Source organism: Embiotoca jacksoni, unplaced genomic scaffold, assembly GCF_022577435.1.
Source record: "Embiotoca jacksoni isolate LCO1_2020_lvr unplaced genomic scaffold, fEmbJac1.0.p SCAF_23, whole genome shotgun sequence".
Lineage (NCBI taxonomy): Eukaryota > Metazoa > Chordata > Actinopteri > Embiotocidae > Embiotoca > Embiotoca jacksoni.
In genome coordinates, this window is record NW_027185374.1 from 9,205,432 (window position 1) to 9,222,332 (window position 16,901).

General features: G+C 44.0%; 1 protein-coding gene across 2 annotated transcripts in view; it reads left to right on the forward strand.

Annotated features, from left to right (window-relative positions):
* Positions 1 to 15,134, forward strand: part of LOC138203620 (neurexin-3b-like) — a 306,123-nt gene extending 290,989 nt beyond the window's left edge. For both annotated transcript variants that reach the window (XM_069158621.1, XM_069158622.1), the window contains 2 exons: positions 2,394 to 2,472; positions 12,568 to 15,134. In XM_069158621.1, the coding sequence (XP_069014722.1) occupies positions 2,394 to 2,472; positions 12,568 to 13,553 (1,065 nt within the window). In that variant the 3' untranslated portion in view covers positions 13,554 to 15,134. The remainder of the gene's footprint in view (positions 1 to 2,393; positions 2,473 to 12,567) is intronic.
* Positions 15,135 to 16,901: the final 1,767 nt, after the last annotated feature.

Consider the following 16,901-nt stretch of genomic DNA (forward strand, 5'->3'; position numbering starts at 1 on the left):
TGAGGTTGTAGATTTCAACTAGCTGAACATCACCTTGCCTCACCTGCACCCCAAGCTTGTAGGATCTATGGTGGTCTTAAAGGAACGTAAAAACTTAAATATATATCAATATATATAAAGGGTTCATTGTAAGGTAAAGAAAATACACAATTTATCTTATAGTCTGGTTCGGTCAAAACAAATCGTCCGGTCATTGCTTTATTACCGTCAGCTTTCTGAAGCATTTCAAGGGTCTCTGTTGACTATTTCCAGAGTTTGACATAAAAATTTACATCATGTCCATGTCTTATCGCAGATAACCAGCACTCGCCAAAATCTGGGTAACTCAGGTGCTGATGATGATCAAGCAACAAAACTCAGTTTACTTACTGAAGAAGATTACAGCTTCGTCCTGCTCTGTGCATGTCACGGCGCTACGTACCATACACACACAACAGGATCAGTCTTGTAACTTTTTGATTCTCTCTCATATTCCATTTCATCCCTATAGATCCCCTAAATCCGACATACTGAACCTTTAATGTCACTAAAGCTCTTTTCAGACATAGACTCTGCAACACTTCTGGCCTCATCTGTCTGTTAAAGTCTCTTTTTGGCATTCAAAGATAAGCTTGTGTTATGTAAATGTTCCATAATGACCCGAATCCAGAGCAGCAATCACTGCTTGGTTTCTGACACTCTGTGCCGCAGCCCTTTTTCCTTCTCACCTCCGTGGAGTCACTCCTGGAGAGCACTGACAGTTGGAAAAGAATTAATATTAAAACTTAACACATTTACATAAATAAGCGCCTGTCTGGGGGTCTGAAAAGAGGCTTAATATCAAAATGCAGGGCTGCGGTTAGAAGTGCTGCATTAGCAGGTAAACATCTGTCATTTCGATGTATTGTTTTAATTTGAAAAATCAGTGCGTTTGCTCGAGTAATCAATAAAGGTGATCAATTTGGCTGAAATTTTGAAGATACAGACGGATGTGGAAGGCTGCGTGAAGCCGGTGCGTCTGGAGCTGCGAAAATATTTGCTGTGTTGAGATGCTGTCGGCATCAGCTGCAGAGAAATGCGGCATGAATGGATAAGAGAGAGGCAGTGTTTTGGGCTGATGCTGGGTTGTGGTGTGACGGTCTCGGGCTGAAATTGCTGGAACAGACTTTGAAGTGGCTCGGGTTTTTCATCTCTCTCTCTCTCTCTCTCCGTGTCCCAGCCTCCCACATCTGCCGCTATCATAATAACAAGCAATAACCCTCTTTCAGCAATAACCAAGACTTTTACGCCCGTAATGTGGCGTCAATAAATAATGTCATGTTTACCAAGGGGCCATATTTTACAGCAATTTAGTTTCAAGCCTCCCCCCTTCTTTGCCTCCTCGTGTTGGAGTACAGTACATAATGTGGCGCATTATGCACAGCAGTACAAACACGCATTAAGGCATTACCAAATGTACTGGTACAGAAAATAGCTGAGCCCATCATGCATAATCACAGTGTGCATTATGCTTTGAAAAAATCAGCTTCTTCACTGGGAGATTTGGTCGACACGCATGTGTTGCATCAGCATACGGTCGAGGTGGACAGCTTTTTCTTTGGGCCTCGTTGGAAGCAGCAGCACGAGCGAGAATGGGGGGCGCGTTTCATTAGTCTGTCAGACTCGATGATATTTAGAGCCCCGCACCCTCGGCCAGGACTGGAAAACTCAATCAGCGCTCTGATTTCATAACCCCGCTTGGTGACAGGGCTTATTTTATCGTCCCGCTGATTCATTCTAATAAACGCCGGCTGCCCGGCGCACCACTGCTGAAATACAACCACCGCCCCTCCGCCCCACCACCAACCCTCTGTCCTCCATGGGTTGACCCGAAAAAAAAAAAAAGAAAAAAAAAAAGAGGGGGAGGGGGATAAATCAAAATTGCGGGAACTGGAGGGTGCAGATAATCCATCGCTGGTCCGGGTGTATCTAGCGAGCCCCACCGTCCCCTCGCTCCCTCCTCCTGCACCCTTTAGCACAAATCAGACGCCGCGACGCCGTTGATCTGTGTGGGCTCGGCGGGTCCATTGATTGTGGACGATGGAGGAGGAGACGGGCGATAAATAATCGGAGGCAGAGTGCGGAGGGTGAAGGAAAACAATTATCTGCGGAGGTGGAAAGCACATAAAGTGAAGAATGATAAACAATGTGAAATATGATTGACTCCAAGTGATATATGGAAGCCGAAGGGCAGGCGGAGAGGTCTGTGTGCGCACAGATATCCTTGAATGAAACGGGCTGCGTGCAAGTTGAGGAGTCACTCCACTGCCCCCGGGTCTAACCGTGTGTGTGTGTGTGTGTGTGTGTGTGTGTGTGTGTGTGTGTGTGTGTGTGTGTGTGTGAGACTCTCTCTCTCTCTCTCTCTCTCTCCACAGACAACAGATGACATTGTTTCGTCAGCAGAGTGCTCCAGCGACGACGAGGACCTGGAGGAGTGCGACTCCGGACACGCAGGTGGGATGAGTGTGTAGAGTTGTGCTTGCTCTGAACCTGGTCTATTTCTCCTTATCTTTTTCTTTGATTTGCTACCGAGGAGCTTCTCCTCTTAGCATCATGTCCCATGGGAGCTTCAAGTGTAACTTAAAAAAAAAAATTAAAAAAAAAAATTAAAATAAAATAAAGCCACTCCGAAAAGTAGCCAGTGAGAAACATGCATTAGTGCGAGGAATCAAAAGTTTGAAGAACTCTTTGGAGATGGTTGAAAGCAGTAAGAATGAACTTTCTACATCTTTAGCTCGCTCTTTGTAGGAAGTCACAGTTTGAACTTTAAACATAAACGTGAGCGCATTCAGCTTCCTGTCAGGACTTCATCTTTACAACAAGTTACACTTAGCTATGGGGCAACTGGTTGCAGACATGACGAAGCGTTGATACTAATTTTGTTCTCTCAGCATTCGATCGAGAGCAAAACTTTACTCAACAAAGTACGAAATTAGTATCAAGCCCCATGTCGCCCGCACTGATGCTTCAAAATGTATCTGTCCTGTACTTGGTTGATTTCCTCTTGCTGTGCGTGTGTGCGTCTCTCTTGACAGACGATACATTTTGAGATTCTTTCGAGAACAAAGATGCTTTCAGCCTAGATACTGTGATATGTAGCAGACTAACTGCAACAGAGCCTCTTCCTCCCTTCTCCTTCTCTTGTTTGTACCTCTGTTTCCTTCGTCGGAGGCTTGCCTTACCTGAAACATTCTGATAGAGAACAGATATCCTCGAATTTCTGTGCGCATCGTCTCTCTTCCCTCCTCCCTTTACACACACACACACACACACACACACGCACGCACACACACACACACGTTATCACTTTGTGATTAGTTCAAAGTGATAAGACATTCACTCAGTGGAGTTTGGAAGTAAAAACAGAGCTGGAACTGGAAGGAGTGGTTATTTTGAGGCAACTTGGGTTTGGACGACTTCTGAATAAGCAGCTGTCAATCACAGCTCTGCCCAGGAGCAGTTGGCACACATACCCCGGCGATATGCAAACCAGAGGGCTGCAAAGCTGCGTTGAAACTGGCTCGGTGTTTGAAAAGCAGCTCCCCTTAGGCGCTCTGGAAATCATTAGCAGCTCAGGCTATTTGATTGCTTCACTGTCCTTCAGAATACCATCCCAGCCGCCTAATTGATGCCGCGCTAATCTGGCTAAACATGGCGCGGCTTAACGCCGAGCATATGTCCACTTTTCACAGCTAATAATGAACCGAAGTTGAAACAATGCTCTGCCCTTTCACTTGTTTATCAGTAGGTGGAGAACATAGCAGATAATCAAGCATTTATTTATGTCCAAAATGAGGTCTTTCCGAGTATTTTAGTGTATATTCTTAATGAGATCGTGGAAGTGTTTGTTTAAAAAGAAATTATTGTGCTTTTGGCTTTTTGATATGAGGCCATTTCCCCCTGCGCGTCCATGCAGTATTTAGCTGCTTTATTAAGCATGAGTTGCTTTCTTAACTCGAGATTATTAAAATTGAATGGGCAAATTTTTACAGCTCGTGCTTGTTTTTTTTTTTTTTTTTTTTTTTTCATATCCTCAGACTATTAAAACCTGAAAACCCAAGTCTTCTCAAAAAAAAAAAAAAAAAGAATAGAAAGTGGAAGAAGTGCAACCAAGTGTAGAGTGAGAGTTTTATTCACTGAGAACACGGTACCCTCCCCTCATATAGTGGCAGCATACACACACTCATAAATACTGTACATTTCACCATGTTGACACAGAAATTCATATCCTCATTCCTTGCCCCCGCTTCCAGTCGTATGACCAGTTGCATGACATGACGTGGGTTTCTTTTTCTGTTGCATTTTGTTTGTTTTTTTTCCTCCTGTGGTGCACAACATCTATCTTCTGTATCAATTTGGACCCAGCTGCTGGGTCGCTTCAGATGTTTGTTTTTTGCTTTACATTGGGGCCGGGGTGGGTTCAGGAGGGGGATTTTTTTATTTTTATGTTTGTGGTTGTTTTTTTGTTTTTTTTATTGTTTATTTTTTTTGGTGTCCTCCTCATCATCCGTCGTCCATCCTCCAAGCAAGGATAAAAGCCGCTCCTCCCGTTTTTTGCCTCATCTTGTGCCGCATGAACTTTTGGTGGTTGGAAAATTCAAAGTTCTCCTCCTCATCAAGTTTGTGTTTATTTATTTATTTATTTTGTGCCATATGGCTTCTAAAGAAACATCCCCCAACCCCCCTCCCCCCTCCCACCCCCATTCTCGATACAACATAGGGAAATGAACGGCAACAAAATCTTTTCTTGCCATCATTCTTTTTTTGGCCTTGTGCAGGCAACCCCATTCTGTCTCAAGAAAGTTGTGTGTGAAAGAATGACTCCCCTGTCTCCCCCTTCTCCGAGCGTTGACCCCCCCACCCCACCCCACACACACACAAACCCCTCAACCCCCCCCTCCCCTAACGCTCCCCCAACCCCCTCCACACCATCCCAACTCACCCACCTTCTTTCTTTTAGCCTTTCTGCATATACATGTCTGTTTGAATGCAGATGGCATAAAAAGACTTTTATTGCCACAAAGTATATCTGTTTTTCTATTCTATCTGTTGCTCCAAGTAGAAGGCATTTGTGGCATGCACACTGTACTGGACTGTATCGCAGCTCTGTAGACTAACTAATACTCCCCCCCCCCCCCCACACACACACACTCCCCCACCCTCCCACCCCCCTGCTTCTGCATGGATATGATTGGCATCCATTTTACCTGCTGCTTTCTTCTCCACCCATAAGTCTCGGGCTAACTCCCAACCCTCTCCTCCTCCTCCCTCCCCTTCCCCCACCTTGCTTCTACTACATGTCAGTGTGTGTGTGCTGAGGGGCGGGGCGGGGGGGGGGCTGCAGCAGTAGTGCCCCCCCCCCCCCTCTCGCCCCGCAGCAGCAGCAGCAGCAGCAGCAGCAGCAGCTCCTCCGTCCGGAGGCGTGTCCTGTGTCCGTGCTTGTGCCTGCTGTCCTGTCCGTCTGTGTCTTGCTGTCCTGTCTGCTCTACATGGTTGTCCTGTGGTCATGTGGTCTGTGTGTCTAAGAAGAACTGTTAAACCTTACCTCTCCCCTTTATCCCATGTGAGTTCCACAAGAGAGCAAATATGGAGTGTGTGGGGACATTTTTTAAGTCCTCTGAATACCAGCCTGCATACGTTCAGTTGACGGTCAGTTGAACTGGAAACAAACAAAAAACAAATCTAAAAGTCGAACTATGTGCACAAACGCCACCTCGAAATGACGGGTGAAAACTAAGGCATGCTCAGTTTAGAGAAAAGCAAATACCAAGTCAATTTATGATTCAATTTCACAGTGATTAACAGTGTTGCAGCTTGTCATCACCGTGTAATCGGAGCAATTTTGTGATTAATATGTAATTATATTGTAGTAATTGATGCAAATGATTTTCATAAATCCACAAGTGCGAATCAGAATGTTTGATCTGTCCACACAGCACCAACAAGTTGTTAAAATCCTTTAAGATATTAGAGAGCTAGACTGGATTAATCGGACTCATAATGAGCCAAATAAAGTGATCTACTTTTTAATGGGACAAACCCACAGATGAGGGAAACCGTCTCTCTCACAGCAGACATTTTATATTATCATAAAGCACAGGTGTGAATAATAACATTAACGGTGTCTTTGCTCCATTTACTGCAGCGATGCCCAAAAGCCATATCAGGGAGACAACTTTCACATCTGGGAACTCATAAATGGAACATCATTATTGTTATTAGTTACACTTTTTTTTTTTCTTTTACTGATGTACCATGAAGGAGGTTTTGCCACGAGGAAAACATACAGTGTTGGAGTGGCTCCACTTCACACTCCAGACTACAGCAGAAGATCTCCCAATAAGACCTGTGATATGTACAAACAAAAAATACATTGCTGGTCAAAACCTTCCAAATACATAAGAATATTGTGTAATCTTTCCAAAAGCAATGTATCACATGACTAAGTGTAAAAAGAAATAAAATATAGGATTATCAGTCTGCAGCTCCCCTTAGTTGTGTGCAGCAATTTAGCATCTTTTAGCTATTGTTTAGTGTTTTGGTTCGCTCCACAGCTCTCATCGGCCTCGTTTCCAGCTGCAGCAGGCAGTTGTTTTAAAAATTAAATAAATAAAACATACAAACAAAGAAACTTAATCAGTTAAAGAAACAAATATTTCCCTCAGTTGTGTTTACAGTTTTTGACACCGGCCCAAAGTGGCTAAAATATTATTTAATGTAGGTTTATGGTTCGGGGAAGATTGTGGGCGCCTACTTTCTGCACAGCACCCTTCATAATCGTACCTTTTGCTAAAAGAATGTCAAACTACCTCCGCGTTGAACATTAACATACAGGTAGGTTGTTTCAGGCTTTTTGAGCAACAAGCAGCACTGTAGTTTTCCTAGAAAAGACAGCCCTCCCACAAATCTCTGCAAAAAGGTTAGAGGGTAACTGTGACTCTGTGTGACAGTCAAATACACGGTAAAAAAAAAACCTGTGCACCGTTACTCTCAGCCTTTGATCAAGTGGATCACAGATCAAACAGATGGACCATATTCATAGATGTCTCCTCACCTCATGGGCCCTCGGTTGGTAAAGTCGAGGATCTCCAGGCTACAATGAATGTTAGACAGGAAGTGCTGATGTAATGTTGTGTGATTTCTTCATCGCTGCTTATGAAGAGCCGAGTGTGAGGTACAGGATGAAGTATGAAAGGGACGGATCGCTGAGTTTCCTCGTAGTGTCTGCTATGGCTTCCGTCAAGCCCCATCGGGCCGGCTGTCACTTCGACGCGGGCCTCAGATCAGTTTAAAGGTTATCCAGCTGACACGTGTCCACCGAGTTCAGAGGTACAGCCTAATGGCTGTACAGCAAATCGACCAGCTGACAGCGGCGAGTCGCCGCGCCGGCTGGAGATGCCAATTTAATACACCAGACCGCGGCCCGCCACATGATGACGGATTAGGAGCTATCTGCTCTCCGCCGTGGCTTCGGAGCACCACAGAAAGGAGCTCCTCCGCCAGCTGGAGACGGTTCGAGCATCCTTACAGGGTAGACTTCTCAACTCACCCGGAGCTGTACTCGCAACATTGTTGAACTTTTAGGATGGAAATGAATGTCCATCAGTGAGAAATTAGGCCGCTCTGGGCCGGGGTGTGCACATGCAAGATAAGATAATTTAATAGCAGGGTAAAGTGCTTTCAAGGTAGATGTTTCTAGAAAGCTCAGCCGTTGCACAATGCACCAGAATAATCCCTGGCATGTCCCTGTAAATGTGTCCATGCTGAGAATCTGCGTGTTGCTGCCTCTCTGGTAATCAGCCTCCTACCTGCAGTAGGTAGAGGTGAATGAATCTGCTACAGCAGGTCTCTGGGCACAATGCACGCACCACAATGGGATTTCAGGGCCACAAACCACTGACTCACCCACAATTTGCAGCATCAAAATCCCATTGACGTAGCTCATCCGCGGTTGGTGTTGGTGCTCCGGCTTTTAGCTTTTATGGCGTGGCGTCGTCAAATCCCTGACACACCGTCGGGATTCATCTCCGTTCGGAAGCCTCAGCAAACGTCGGGCAGAGAGGAGAGGGAGTGGAGGGACGTGAAGAGAAAGTGCCGCTCGGAGTTTTCTGCATCTTGTAGCCTTCAAGCTGCTGAGGTAGTCAATCAGCCATTTAGTGGTAACTGTATTTACTTTAATTCCTCTTCAAAAGCTCACACAGGCATGCGGCAGATAGCGTCTTTATTACACGCTGGGATGGCTTTAAAATGAAGCTTGTTTCATGTTTTCATTTTTGTAGATAAGTGTTTGTCATTGATGCAAAAGCCAGTCAGGAGACGCAGAGGAGCAGTCGTTACTCTGAAGTCCTGACTCCCTTAAAAAGAAAGAAAACAAAGCGGCTTGCTGTAGGTCTAGCAGAGTGGAGAATTATTTGCCAGTGGAGCAGAGGCTTAGAACAAAATCCCCATCCATCTTGACGACTTCGGAAAACAAACGCAATCTGGTTGAGCAAACCCATTAGAAACCGCCATGTTTGTCTGCTTCAGAAAATGCAGCAAGACGTGCAACGCTTGTGCAAGAGCTTACACAGGATTAAAGTGTTTACCAAAACATCAAGGTCCCCTGCACTGACTTTACTGGAGACCCTTAACTGCAGCGGTTCCCCCTCCCGTCCGAGTGGTTTGTTGATACAGCACAAAGCTAACAGTCGCTGGGAGCTGTTAGCCAAGAATGGAGTGGATGGATGCAAACAAGGCCGAGACAACAAGGGCAGAGTTGGATAAATAAGCGCCTTGGATGAAATCACTTACTCTGCGCTGCTCTTGTTTATTCAACAGGGTGAGCCGTTTTATTGGAACATTATCGCCGCCATGCTACATGAGCAGCAGCAGCAGCAGCAGCAGCAGTAGAGAAGATCACAGTAAAGCAGCAGGAAGCCACTCCGTGTCTCGTCAGACGTCACCGGAGCACGGTTGGCCAGTCAGGAGATTCACATTTAAGATGTCAGAGTTGATAATCCGCAGTCAGCTCAGTGTGACAGGTGCCACATTTACTCGATAGCGCAGTGCTCACAGACCTAAATGAACGAGGTTTGTGTAGCCGGGCTGCAGTGCAGCGGCCAAAACCTGAAGACAAACGCGCAGGTCTCCTTTAAATTCACCAGAGGCACTAAACAAACTCCACGCAGCGCCCTCTTGTGGAACTCCTGATGTTTATCTGTCAAACGAAGGCTGTTGGTTATGCACATAACACAAAGCATCTAAACATGGAATAAAAAGCAGCTCATTAATTCCCCCTCTTGATTAATTAGTGGATGCGGTGGGCCTAAATGCCACATAATACTGGTTATATATCACCCATGGTGCTCCTTCTCCCCCTCTTAACTGCTCATGAATGGTCTCTTTGCTTGAGAAAAATATCCCACAGCCCTCGGTGGCAGTGACCTCTACTGACCATTGACCCCCTTCTTAAGCCCCTCCCCTCACCTGTCCCCTGGCTTGCTGTATTGTTATTGTATATTACTCTCCCTAAATGCAACTTACTTAAGCATGCATTAACCCATAAACTTCTTAGAGTGGAGCTAAAATCCAAAGGAACAAATAAACCTCTCTTTCTCTGACGTACATCCAGATTGCACGCCCTGTCCTGTGTTTTAAAATACTAACAAGAGAAATGTATTGAAGTAACTAATAATAACATGTTTATTATTAGTTAAATGAAGGTGGTGACACTTTGCCTATAAACTGTCCCCCCCTCTCTTCGTCTGCCTCAGTGTGTGCTTTCTGGTTGTTCATCTTTGATAGTGTGACAAATTTTAATGCCTTTCTTTCTTGCTTGCTAATCTGTTTATTTTTTTTTGTCTTTATTTTTTTTGTACATATATGTCAACACACATATATGTGAATCGCTCTGTTTCTTTTCTGAAAAATGTTCAAATTTTAACTATCTGCTAATTTGCTAAGAATCACTACTGACGATGTTTTAATGATTTTTCTCCCTAATTAGAATGAAAACTTCCTCTTTTCTCTATGAATTAATGACAGTTTCATAAACAACTAACAAGGTTTTAGCGATTGGCTGTCAAAAAACAACAACACAGAAAATAAAAAAAATTTGCGCTCTCATAGAGAAAAAAGAGAAGACACCTCCAAAGTCGACCCTCACCACTACCTGTGAAAACTGTTCCAAACTGTTTCTCTGCTGATCTCTAATATTCACCTGTTATTTAGCAGCTATTTCTGATTGAAATTTGGATTTAATCAATGAATGAGTCTATTGATTTTGTGCATGGCAAAGAAGTTGCAGCTTAGGGTTTGTAAAACTGTCAGTGTTGAGAGTGCTGTTCTCTTTTGTAGATGGGCATGTATATGCTCATTGTTTGTATATCCCCATCCCTTCCTTACAGCCAAAAGCTCTAATGCCGCCCGACCGCTTCGTGCCGCCTTTACATGGACATGGCAACTGATGTACACGTTCACCCCCATCTATGTCATTTCCTTCCTAGTATGTTCATAGGTCCCACTCCCCCCCCCCCCCCTCGTCTCACACTCCCTCCTCCCGAAAACCCCCATTTACGTAGAGAATCTAAGATATGTACAGTCATCCATTTGTTCACGACGGATGAACAAGTTAAAGCCGAGCAAAAAAAAAAAAAAACTGGAAAAAAAAAAAAAGGATCAGGCTGTAGATATTTATGGAGAGACTTATCAATCAAAGCAAGAATTATAGATATGCCGTTTTCTTTTTATATAAAACTAAATGATTAACAAAAAAAACTAAAATATCCTGAACAGAATGGTGAAGATTATTTTTCATGTCATGATGTGTGGATGTATGTGTTGTTGCCTCCCTGTTACCATCCTGTCTAAAAAGAGAAATATATACTACTTAATCAGAAACTGTTAAAAAGAAACTAACCTAACTTGTCCAAAGGCATTCTTACACAACTTTCTTTTGTAAATTTTTTTTTTCTTCCTGCCAAAATCATGCGGGCAATTTGTTGATGTAAGTTGACAAAACTGATGGTATGCTTTCTTACTTTGAAAACTGTTTTTCTTTTTTCTTTATTTCTTTTTCGTAGGCTTTTATGATTTCCCGAGCTGACTTCTGTTTTTTTCTACTTACTAATACGTTTTCTGGATAGCTCTATCTGTGGCTTTACTTTGTGAATGTTTCTGACGATGTTTGCTCTAACTCTGAACTCTTTTTGCAATGCCTTAAATATCGGGGGTTTTTTTGTTTATTTGTTTTAGTTTTTTCTGTTTTCCTTCATTTCTGTTTGTGTTCTTTTTCTTTTATTGTTCCAAAAGGTTTGCATCTCTTTATAGTGCCCTGTTTGTGAGCCTTTGCGACGTACAAACAAGCCACTTTGGCAAGAGGATAAGCAGCTTCAAGAGACATCTGAATGTTTCGAACTTTTTGTAGTGGTTGAACAACTATCCAATGAAGCTAAATTGATGTATTATATTACACAAACGGGTGGACGTGGAGGCGTCTTCCTGTCCTTCAATGAAATAATGTCGCACTCGAACACGACCTCTTATAAGTTAGATACAAGTCGGCAAACATTCAGGTGTCACTGAACTGCCCGGTGACTTTGTGCCACTGTGGTAACTGTAGGGCTCAAAAGGCGAGAGGCTGGGGCCAATAGGGGAGCCCACTAATGCAGAGGGGAAAAAACACAGTCAGGCGAGACAGCTTTTGACTTCCGATGTCGCCGTTTCCTTTCGTAGATCAGCTCCAATCAGGTTCTCGAGAGGCACACGGTAAACTTCCTGAGCACATTTTCCTCTCCTGATTTCCTGTCATCCGTCGGTTTTGCGATGCAGGAGCTGTCAGTGTGTTTTCGCCCGTGTAGGTCAGCGAGGTTAAATGCGCCTCTCTCAGAAAGCTCTGCTGTATGAAACACCTTCCAAGCAGCTTGTCGTTTCAGACTTAGTTAACTTGCTTTCAGGCCCCGCTGGCTCGCTAACGGTCTCTGCTTCTTTTTAACCGCAGAGCACTTCTTTTTTGAACAAACTAGAAAAGCATTTTGACTCCAAGAGAAACGAAACGCCTCTTGAAAAGCCTGAATGAATCGTTTATGCGTAGAATTGCTCGGTCGAGCGAAACGCGGGGCCACAAACTGTGTGGCAGCACCTGCAACTCTCGCTTTTAGACGCAGTCGCGATAAACGGTGAATGTACCTGCAGCACATGGAGCACCCGTGACCAGTTTATACTTCTAGCTGTGAGAACATGTAGGGCACATAGGAGCTGGTGTCAGTTTAATGTGGCTCACCCTTGTGCATCCCTCAAAGCCTTTTGATGCAATGTAAACTTGATTTATGGCTGTTGTTTTCTTTCAGTTTGGGTCTTGTTTGGTTCTGAGTTTCCTTGTTTTTGCACTGGTACAGTATTTTCCGTTCTTTCTTTCTTCGTTTCTCTTCGTTTGATTTTCTCCCTCTGTTGAGCTTTGCTTTTTACATTCTTTGTGTACCGGTTCTTTTGGTGTTTGACTGCTTCTTGCTTTGCTTATAGACGACTTTCTGGACTTTCTGACTGCTGTTTCTTTCTGTTTCACTTTTCCAGGAGGGGAGCTAGTGATCCCCGTGCTAGTCGAGGACCCCATAGACATCCCTTCTGTATCCACCCGTTCTCCCTTCATCCCCCTCCCCCCAACCCTCCGCCCCGTCCTCACCATTATTGAGACCACCAAAGAATCCTTGGCCATGGCCACTGAGGCGGGGGTACCTTGCTTGTCGGACCGAGGCAGCGATGATTGTGATGATGGTGATGGTGGTGATGATGGTGATGATGATGATGATGATGGCATGGTGATTTCGGGGTTTGGCTCTGGCGAAGCTTTCGACTCTAGCCTGCCCCCGACTGACGATGAAGATTTTTACACCACCTTCTCCCTGGTAACAGATAAGATCTTGACCACATCGGCCTATGAAGGCGGCTACAAAGCCCTCGCGCCCAAGTGGGAGGCCAAGGACTTGAGGCCTAGCAAAGCCTCTGAGGCAGGTAGGACTACACCCACCTCGCCTCTGCCCGACCTCCGGGGCACGCCGCCCGCGGCGGTCCCCTCGGACACGCCACCCAAGCTGCCCGCCGGGAAAATGAACAACCGCGAGGTAAAACCCCCGCAGCCGGACATAGTCCTGCTGCCGCTGCCCACGTCCTTCGATCTGGACGGCACCAAGCCACGGGGCCCCTTCATCACCTCGCCCATGCTGCGCACGGTGCCCGCCGCCTTGCCCACGGTGCCCGGTGTGGTGCGGCGGGTGCCCCCGGGGGCCTCGGAGGTGATCCGGGAATCCAGCAGTACCACGGGCATGGTGGTGGGCATTGTGTCAGCCGCCGCCCTCTGCATCCTCATCCTCCTCTACGCCATGTACAAGTACAGGAACAGGGACGAGGGTTCCTACCAGGTGGACGAAACACGCAACTACATCAGCAACTCGGCGCAAACCAACGGCGCTGTGGTGAAGGATAAAACACCCAGCGGCAGCGCCAAAGGCAGCGCCAGTAGCAAGAGACCGAAAGACAAGGACAAGGAATATTATGTATAGAAATCCAGTCATTTCCCAACACATAAAAAAACAAACTGTTTGGAACAACGTTATAAACATTTTGACAGTACCATATTGGCAACTGTGATTTAAAAAGAATAAAATCTCTTGAGAACTCGAGACTTTCTGAGTCACTGAAACATTTACGAAACAACTTTGGCTTTTGGAAGCACACTTACTATTGTAAGCATTACGGAGAGACGATGCAGTGCAACTTCATCGGGACTCAGCGTGGACATTTTTCAAGAGTCCCTGCTGGAGACAGTATGAATAACATCACTCGAACACCCACACGACCCCAAGTGACTGTCAAGAGGTGTGTGATCCTTGGAGCGCTAACGACCTTGTCCATTGTAACCCTGTAAAATACGATCACTGTCATTTCGGCCATTCTGAGCATGCATGTGAGGTGTATGTGACGTGGTGCTGGCATCTGTGTAAGTGAGGGACCTCAAGAAACAATGATTGTCGGGAAAGTTGGAAGTCAAAACATGATTTCGCGTTACACAACGGTTTCATTCAATGTAGCTTTCATGGATGCAATATGAAGTAAAGTATATGTGTACTTAATGCTTTTTGTCTTTTTATTTGGACTTTTATTTTTCATTTTTTATTAATTCAGTAATTCATTGATTCATCGAGTTTCGGTGTGTTTTTTTTGAAGGAGTCAGGGTTGACTAGGCAGGTGCTCAGCGACCGCTCAGCAGGATGTGATACAGTAATGTATTTCAATATTTCTCTCTCCCTCCCTCACGTCTCCGCTAAGGATTGGACTGCTATGCACGGCATCCAAATTCTCGATGGTGTTCAAGCGTGCAAGAGTGTCTCCATCAGGCAAAATGTACAACGCATTGTTATTTCTCTGAATTTTAAATCTCTGATAACATTTTCTTTCTTTTTTCCTCATTTCCCTTTTTTTTTTTGGCTACGTTTTCTTTACATGTTCTTGCTCTGCCGTGGCAAAATGCATCATCAAAATCTGTACGTGGCAAAGATGTAACTGTCACAATCTTATAAAAGAAAAAGAAAAAAATCCAGGCTTAAAAGACTTAACTCCAGTGTGAACAAGTGTGATTCTAACTGTTGTCACAGACGACTGTGTCAAAAACAGCAAATATGTTTACATATTTTACTACATCTAGCCGTTGTGCTTTGCAGGTCAATATTGTACAGAAAATTCAACTTTCTGTTGAGGTATTTTTTTTTTCTTTTTTTAAAGTCCTCTTGTATAGACCGACCACTTGATTTGATTTTACTGCTGTAGCAACATGACAAAAAGAAAAGTTATTTTTATTCTTTTACCAGGACCGCCTGGAGATAAGAAATGATGTGCACAGGAACATTTGTTTAGGCAGGGAGCAAATGTTGTTAGATTAGAAGTCTAGTCTCTCTGGATGGTGTTTCTCTTCAGTCGCATGAATATTTGACCGTCGGATGCTGTCAGTCGAATAGAAAACGCCTCCCTCAGATCTTGTTAATAGGGACTCCTCTTCCTTCTGAAATTACTTTCATCATGTTCTTTATTTTTTTATTGGAAATTTAAAAAACAGAACAAGAGAATAAAGACCGATTGTGATGGATTTGGACATTTTGCTGGCACCTTACTGACTTACAGGTGTTTTTTTGTTTTCGTATTTTTTTTTTAACTGTGACGTCAACGTCTTGTCTGCTCAACTCGTTTTGCATTTGATTTTTTTTTTCTTTTTTTTTCTGTTATTGTATAGCTATTTTCATGTCTCATTTCTATGACATTATCTTCCGGCAATATGTTTTGTTTTTTTATGTCATTCTTTATTGCTGAATTTATTTGTTCTCATTCATTTTCATGCAAATCAAGTCAGTCAGTGTGTATGTTCACTTTGATTTTTTGTGTTGGTACTTGGCTTTTTTCGACCAGTTAATTATTGTCTTATGCTCCTTTGACTCCAAACAATTCCCAGAAATAATAAAAAAAATGTTGTTCCCAAACCTTTTTTTTTTTTTTTTTTTTTTTTGGATGTCAGACTGCGGGGGTGGCTGTCAATCACTCTTCCATGTTGTGGTAGGAGAGCCGGAGACAAGAAGACGGAGACAGATACCATATCTGCAGAAGACTCTTCACCAAAGCACAATTTCTCCTCCGTTTGCCATCACTTCACTGATTTCCTTTCATACCAAAAAGTGGTATCATTTCTATTCAAATGAAGTCCGGAGTGGAGTAGCTCAACACTATCAGTTACCTATAGATGTTATGCAAATTTATACACTGTTCATCGATGCGACAAGAGACGACTGGGACGAGGGGAGAAAATAGTTATTAAAGGGTCCGGAATCTTCACAACATCGCAGGAAAGGCCTTAGGTTTCTTCAGAGTCGGGTCTTTGTGAGAGTTCGCAGCCAAATGAGATTCTTCACAACCATATGGTCACAGTACGAGCCACTCAATAGCAGCAGCACCTGCTTCCCCAGCTCCTTTTTACGCTGTCCATATTTCGTGCAAATGGGCCTTCACGGAGCTGGTCATTAACTTGCAATAGCCCATTGATGTAGGATATCAGAGCGCCGTGTGTGAGTATATCCAGCTCACACAATGATTACATATTAACTCATTCATCCTGCCACAGGCGCCGGGAAGAAGGAGGCCAGCAGGGTTTTGTTCAGCTGAGGGACTCTTTCTTTTTTTTCTTTTTTTTACACTCTCAGGCAGACTGATTTCCTTTTTGTATTATTTCCCCACTAAAACTGTGTGAAGATTTGTTCTGCATAAATCAACACAATAAAATGTTGATGTGGAAGGAAACAACATTCATTTTTAAAAGCAGTGACATTCAGTCCACACGTCATTGTACTGGCGTGTTACAAAGGCAGAGAGCCGTTACTACAGAAGTATTGAATCAATATGTGTAAAGCTGTGACGAACTGAGTTCCTCTCCTTTTTTTTGTGTGTCATTTGTCAAAAAATCCGCAACACCTTTTCAGTAATTTGAATGATCCAGGACTTGACTTCTGCACCTCCTCCTGACTCTTTTTTAGGCCAATCACAGGTCATTTCAGAAAGAGGGAGTGATCCTATTGGCTGCTCTGCAAATGCAGATAAGCATGCACGTCCCCTCAAATATAAAGCCTTGATTCAACAGAGGAAAATCCTGCAAAGCGACCCAAAAAAATGAAGTCAGGCTCATCTAAAAGAGAATCTGAAAGACAGAAAACGCAATAAAACACGTATCAATACGGGCAAAGCCTCTGAGACAGAGAGAACTTCGCAATTGCATCGGATTCAAGTTAGATTGTTTGCTTAAAGTTAGTTCTTCTAATGGACATCTGTTCATCTAGTGGGAGGGGCTTATTACAGAGGGGGAGGAGGGGTCA